At 34.4% G+C, this 7,778-nt stretch overlaps 1 protein-coding gene across 3 annotated transcripts in view; it reads right to left on the reverse strand.

Moving 5' to 3' along the window:
• Nucleotides 1-1,265: 1,265 nt before the first annotated feature.
• The window catches only part of LOC111872997 (integrator complex subunit 8-like), a 10,906-nt gene continuing 4,393 nt past the window's right edge, over nt 1,266-7,778 (reverse strand). Inside the window, exons 2-4 of one of the 3 annotated variants that reach the window (XM_023867346.2) lie at nt 5,482-5,720; nt 2,577-2,787; nt 1,266-1,335 (exon numbers count right to left, since the gene is read on the reverse strand). In XM_023867346.2, coding sequence (XP_023723114.1) covers nt 1,311-1,335; nt 2,577-2,787; nt 5,482-5,485 — 240 coding nt within the window. In that variant the 5' untranslated portion in view covers nt 5,486-5,720 and the 3' untranslated portion in view covers nt 1,266-1,310. Of the gene's footprint in view, nt 1,336-2,576; nt 2,788-5,481; nt 5,721-7,002; nt 7,133-7,778 lie in introns of all 3 variants that reach the window. The other 2 variants (XM_033754918.1, XM_023867345.2) reach the window with 2 other exon arrangements.

Here is a 7,778-nt window from a genome sequence, read left to right on the forward strand (position 1 = left end):
CTGTCTTAACCTTGCGGAAAAATTACCTCTAACATCTAAACTTTTCATGATCTCATCTATAACATGCGTTATATTACCCTTGGTTGATTCCTTGGTGACTCTGTTATCTCAAACATGCTGTTAAGTTTCTGATTCTGATAACGTAGACTCCTTTGTTAGCACGCCAGCTACTTATATATCAGTTTGTTGGAGCACAAAATCACTAACATCAATAGCTCTTTCACACTGTCATGATAATACGTGATGATTGACAATTAGTGCTTGATGTTACTTGGCAATGGATATCTCTGCAACATTTCTTTGACTCCAGGCATCATGTTATCAAATTGCAATGTGCAGACCTGCTACTAAGTAACAACCACAAAACAAACATGTTCCCACTGCAACAAATCTACATGCAACAATAAACAAACTGTTGGAAACGGTGTTTTCTGTATGGTCCGTGACGATAAAGTGGGAGCTGCAGTCATTCAGTCAGTCTGTGAAGGCTAGGAGGTTGGTGTGAGATATCTGCCACACAGTGAGGACTTGAGCACAGAAGAGGAACATTCTCCATGAGTAGCATACATTACCAAGTAACGACTAGTGGAGACTGTAACAGACTGGGAACACTTGTGCGATACAGTAATCAATAAAGTGTGGAGAATAGTGATGGTGCTATAATTAAGTGTAGTCATGAGTCATGTGTTAAAGTGGTCAAATAAATCCAATGCAAAATCCATATCCCACCAATAGTCACACTGCTCTCACAAGAAAATATTATTAGTAAGATGCAAGTACCCTTCGGTAATTATGCAAAATTACAGTTGGCAGAAGATGGCAATGTCTGCATATTAAGCAAGAAATGAGCTTCTATGTAGACTCTTTTTCAACAAGTAAACATACACACTGTGGCACTCAGAAAGTCATGTTATGGAAACATTTTTCTCCTGCTATGGTGAAAAATTGCACCACAATGGTTAGCAACTGAACCTGAATCTTTAAGTCTTTGTGCATTGCTTCATGATTAATGAACTGAATAACAAGAATATGACAGTATTCAATGGTATATCAAGGTACTTGGCCAAAATTCTGGAGATATCACAAAATGATGGTAATGGGAAGTGAGGGAGAAATGATTCTGAGTGTGGCAAATGTTGAAACTGAAATCTTTATGCAAGAACTACAAACACCCATGAATATGATTCCAAAAATGTGACATCATTCCATTTCTTTGTAAATTTAATTTAATTTATTCTTATATTCAAGTAGATCCAATTACATGGCGAGAAACAAGTTGACACACCACTGAATACAGAATGTGTCAAAAATCAAAACAAACGTTCCAACCAATCACTGGAACAAGTCAAAATAACATAATATAAAACGTAGACAACACAATCACTAAACATAATAAAATGTGACTACAATAAGACTTAAATACTAGATGAAAACATATTAACCATTTATCTTACAAAATTCATCTAGTTTATAAAAACAATGCATATGAATGTATATTGTCAATAAACAATACAATATCAAATAATGTATGTTACATCACTCACACATCAAAAGAAAAACTATAAAAACATCTAACATGCATGAACAATAAATGGAATAAATAACTTATCTCAGAAGTGTACTAAAAATTATTATGGTAATAAATACATTCATAAATAAATAAATTTGTAACAGAACAAAAGATTGTATGTTAAAATAAATAAAAGTCAGAGTTGGTATGTATGCAGATCTAAATTAGATGATTATTTATATATTTTTAGTTAGTTAATAGGACTCGTCAAGGTTAATTTTAGATACTATTTGTAAGAACCAAGATCACCCCTTGTGTTCCATTCATAATATTCATTTAAAGAATAAAATGAACCAGCAAAAAGAAACTCTTTTTGAGCCTGTTTGAATTTAGTAATATCATTTAATAGATTCCTGATGCCTTGTGGTAGATTATTGAATATCCTAATTCCTGAATATTATACACCCTTCTGCACTTTAGCTAATTTATTACTTGGAAAATGTAAGTCAAAACCTTGTCTGGTGTTAATGCTGTGTGTTGCAGAATTAAATTTAAATATATCCAAATTCTTAACTACAAAAATTGATACAGAAAATATATATTGAGAATATAACGGCAGAATATTTAACTGCCTGAACAATGCATGACAAGAGTCCTTATTTCTTGCCTTCATAATAATTCTCATATTCATTTTTGGATTTTGAAAATTAAATTACTATGAGTCGAATTGCCTCAGAATATTATTCCATACAACATAATGGAATGTTCATATGCAAAACAAATCATCCTTAAACTCTCCTGAGTCATAACTGCAGACAGAATAACTAGCCGCATTCAGCTTAGTTACCAACTGATTTATTTGATCTTCCCATGATACGGTATTATCTATGACTAGTCCTAGGAATTTTGTATTACAAGTATTTTTAATTTATACATCCTTATCGTTTAGATTTATGTTTGATGTAGTATTTACTTTTGATGAAAAATGCACATAATTAGTTTTGTTAAAATTTAATGATAATGAATTATTCATAAACCATGTGTCTATTTTGTCTAGTATTCTTACCTTCTTTCTAATAGAGTTAGATCCCATTTCAAGAAAGCTGCAACTTTCAGGGCTAATATTTTCAGAGCTAAGTATTTATACCTTCTTTTACTTCCAAGCGCCTCATTTTTACTGTTTTCTGATGGTTCATTCTCACTCTGTTTGGATTCTGCTTCCTTTGTATCTGGGGCAATGGACAGGAACTTCACAATCAAGTCTGTGGGTGACGGATCTGCATGCAAAAGTAACACACATCAATTGTGATATTATTTAATCCCCAATAAAATATGTCTGGGTACTGAACCACTATTACTCCAAGAATTGTACAGACATGTAAAGGTGATGAATGTCACAAAAGGACATATTTCACCCAAAAAGTATAACTTTTAAGAGAAATAAATATTTCAGAACACAAGGCAAAAGCTAACCACCGCAAAACCAATGTAATTTAACATTACATGACATGGGATCAGATTCTCTGAGAATATAACTTTCACCCTAATCCAGCATAAAAGAAACAATTTCATCTGCATCAGGTTGTTAGTACTTTGCAAATCAGACTGTCTGTTCCATTCAAACTTTCCATGACTTCCGAATTGTTTCAAATATTGTACTGTCAATTCTTCCAACATATTCTGAAAATTTACCAAAAAGTAGAGTAAAAGACATCTGCAATATTAACACAAATTTACAAGAATAATTAATGTAACAGAAACACTATAACTATCATCACTCTAAAAACAGTACAAATTTTTCCAGACTGTCATACTGTAACAATAACATAAAAAGATCAAATGTAACTATAATGCTAACATACAAATTTTCCTAGTATCAGAATCATCCCAACAAATGAAGTTGAGATAAAGAATATAATACGCATCATGAAACCAAAAAACTCGTCAGGTTTTGATGAAGTAACAAATGAAGTTCTGATTTAATTAGTTGCCCTTTAGCTCACATTTGTAATCACTCATTATACACAGGCATTTTCCCAGATCGCCAAAAAATTTCAATAGTAAAGCCACTATTCAAAAAAGGAGATAAGTATAGCATGATGAACTATAGGCCAATTTCATTATTATCTACTTTCTCTACGGTACTTGAGAAAGTCATGTATAGTAGGATAAATCAGCATATGCATTGTAACAACATATTGGTCCCAGAGCAATACGGCTTTAGGAAAGGTATATCCACTGAAGATGCAGTCTTCAAGCTAACAGACAGTGTCTTAAAATCCATTAACCAAAAAAAACATGTGGGAGGAATTTTCTGTGATTCAGCGAAGGCTTTTGATTGTGTAAATCATGAAATTTTGTTAAGTAAACTACAATTCTATGGCATTCGAGGAACAGTGTTAAAATGGTTCAAATCCTATCTAACAAATAGAAAACAAAAGGTTGAAATAAAATCGCCTAAACACAGTCAGAATTTCTTCTCAGACTGGAGAACAATAAAACATGGAATTCCCCAAGGATCCATCCTGGGACCCTTGCTTTTCATAATATATATAAATGACCTTCCACCAATAATAAATATCTCATCAGAACCCATAATATTTGCTGATGATACAAGTGTCATAATTTCTAGTAAAAATTTTGATGATTTCTGTGCAATGTCTAACAGAGCACTCTCTCACATGAATAAATGGTTCAATGCAAACAGACTTGCCCTAAATCTTGATAAAACGAAAGTAATGAAATTTACAACAAAAAATACTCCTCAGTATGTTTTAAATATTGGATATAATGGAAAATATATAGAAGAGTCAGTAAATATGAAATTCCTTGGCTTGTAAAATTGATAGCCACCTAAGTTGGTCAGACCATATAGATAAGTTGATTCCTAAGCTAAGTGGAGCGTGCTATGCAGTTAGGTGTATGTCTCATGTCAGCAATACTGAGACTCTCAAATCAATTTATTTTGCCTATTTTTACTCTGTAATTAAGTATGGTATAATCTTTTGGGGCATCTCATCTTAGAGTAAAATGATATTCATCTTACAAAAGAAAACTGTTAGATTAATGGCTGGTGTTAAACCAAGAGACTCATGTAAAAATCTTTTTTAAGAGACTAGAAATCCTAACTCTACCATGTGAATACATATTTTCCCTAATGATCTTCATTGCGAAACACCAAGAATTCTTCCCAACTAATTCTACTGTTCACACTGTCAACACAAGGAATAAAAATCAGCTACATAGACCAATTGCCAACCTCCAATGTTTCCAGAAGAGTGCATATTATGTTGGCATTAAAATCTTCAACAGTCTGTCATCAAATATTACAGCTCTTATAGATAAACAGGCACAATTTAAAGCAGCGCTAAAGAGATACTTAATTACACACTCCTTTTACTCTGTTGAGGAATTTATGCTTTCGAATAACCCAAAGCGTATGTAATGTATTGATTTTATTGACACTTCACTACTTTTGTGAACCTTTTACTACTATTGTGACTTTGTTTTCATTGGTAAATTTTTTGCAACAATTTGATTTGTTCGTGTATATGTATTGTATGATTATTTGACTAATTCCACATCCTATGGTCTTTCTGACTAACATAAGGATCTATGGAATGCTATATATATGTATGTATGTATTTACATACTGTGAACTGTAACACTGGCTGCACGTTTCACGCTTCATAAAAATTTAACTTCTTTACATCTTCTTTACCAGCCAAGTCAGAATTGAATATCAAAACTTGAAGAATGAAGATGATCTTGTGCTGCCTGGTCAAGGCTACTGCACACGTCAGGGGGTGATGGGAGACAAGTATGGAGCGTACCAGTGCAAATGCAAAGGGTATTTACTAACATCTGAAAGTTGTTTCACTTCCATTTATAAATTCAACACAGATGTTAAACAGTACAAAGAATAACAAACAAACACTCTACTTCTGAGCATAATTGCCAGATCAACTTACACATCTCTGCCAGCAATACACCTCACATACAATTCCTTATAAAAAAAATAAATCAATGTTTACACCCAATGGCAAACATTGGCTTTCACTCTATCATCACATCAGATATGTACTTTCCTTTAAAGTACTTCTTCAATGGTCAAAAGTGGAAATTAATAAGTACAAGGTGAGACACTTCCACTCAGACAGTTCCAGAAGTTACTCTGTGGCTCAGGATGAACAGTGGTAGGCCGCTCTGTCTGTGAACAAACCAGGGTTCTCAATGCCTTCCTTCAGGCGTAGCACTGTCGCACATCAATATAAATTCATTCCTGACCTGTAGTCCAGGAACCCAGAATTCCCTGTATGTACCAAGATGTTGTCAGTAACAATTTGCCCAAACTGCTTGGAATATTTTGTCCATCCACAAGCTGGCCTGGACTATGCATCTAGTGACTTCCACCACTTCTGCCCACTAAAGAAGCATGTAAAAGGAAAATACTTCTGATGTGGTAACCATGTGCTAGTTGAGGTGGACTGGTGATACGAAAACTGAGCCCTTATTTCATGTCAGTGGGAACAAAATGAGTGATGTATTGTTGTGACAACTTTCTCTGTCACTCTGGGTACTACACATAAAGAAACAGTGGGATTCTTCATTATTCCTTATTCTTTTGGACACATATGTCAAAATAAAATATGCACCTATAAAACCATCAGATATATATATAGTATGAAGTATGGATTTTGTATTCCTTAGGTCTACATTTTCTTGACTCTATGTATATTTTTATCTGTCTGCCCAAAATATCCACAACTGTTAAATTTCCCTGAAATACACATTTGTGCTTTCTATCTAGCTCCATAATTATATGTTAAAATTGAACATGAATTGGTCTATTGCTGTCCTTTCAAGGACTTTCAATTGATAATAAGGGAAACAAATTCTAAAGAAGAGTTGAAGAGCAATGGCAATAAAGCCTCTCCTTATTTATATCTTTTTGAATGGGAAACATATCAGACAAATGTCACATAGGTTTTATTTACGCACATTTTAATAAGCCCAATTAGTTTCACAGGTAACCAAAACATAATGAGAATACTTCATAGTGCTTCCTTCCTAACTGAATCATATGCTTTCTTGACGTCTATGAATAGCTGATGTACTATCTCACTGTACTTCCAATTTTTCTCCAGTACCTGACAAATACAAAATATCTGATCAGTAGTGGTTCCCTTATGTCAAAATTAACACTGGTGACCCCAATAATTTTGTCTATGTATGGACTTAATTTTGAGAGAAGGATATTGAATAAAATTTTGTATGAAGTTGACAGCAGTGATATGCCTTGAGAATTACTACACTCAGTTTTATCGCCCATTTTGTAAATTTGTACAATAATGGACTCCTTCCACTGATCAGGCAGTTCTTCCTTATTCCAAATATAATTAATAAAATATGGATCACAGACCATAATGTTTCACCTCCTGCTTTAATCAGATCTGCCAGAATTTGGTAAATATGTGGAAATTTATACTTACTGAACTTCATAACAACAATTTCAACCTCAGAAGTACTAGGCTCTGGTACTAGTGGCTCAGCTGTATGTATTTCTGCCTAACATCACTGACACTGCATACATTCAACAGCTGAGAGAAGTAATTCTTCTACCTGTACAAAATGTGAGAATCTGCAAGCAGCATCATTCTCATCTTTACCAAGTTAGTTATAGGTTGGTAACCCTTCTCGAATTAATTTATTCCTCCAGAAAAGAAGTAAAGTTGTCCCTGTGCTTAACTGATTATGGGCTATACCATAAAGACACATGGGAGACATGAGGTACAGCTCCACTATTCTTGACCTTGCACTATGTGGAGGTGGTCACCTACATGCCCCTGCCGCTTCACCCCCAAAGAAAGTCCCTGATACCCATTGGATAGGAGGCTGGATGGGCCCCAGAGCTGATCTGGACACTGTGGAGAAGAGTAAAATCTTGCACTGCCAGGAATCACACCTGGGCTGTCCAGACCATAGCTTATTACCATAAAAGTCCCTAACGTTTTTGTTCTTACTGTGTTGCAAGCTCATTAATTTTGTCTTTCAGATATTCTGTCTCTTTATTCCTGAAATTTATCCCAACTTCACATCTTACATTGTTTACATATTATCCCCACTTATTTGGCCTGGATCCTGTAAAAGAGTTAAAGTAAAGCTATCCCTGTAACAGGCCATGGAGATGTGAGATGTTGAGGTTCCCACATTTTCTAGACAGTCGGCTCATAGATGGCGGCAAGGTTGTCAGCCCTATGCGCCGGCC

The sequence above is a fragment of the Cryptotermes secundus genome, unplaced genomic scaffold, assembly GCF_002891405.2.
Source record: "Cryptotermes secundus unplaced genomic scaffold, Csec_1.0 scaffold1678, whole genome shotgun sequence".
NCBI classification, from domain to species: domain Eukaryota; kingdom Metazoa; phylum Arthropoda; class Insecta; order Blattodea; family Kalotermitidae; genus Cryptotermes; species Cryptotermes secundus.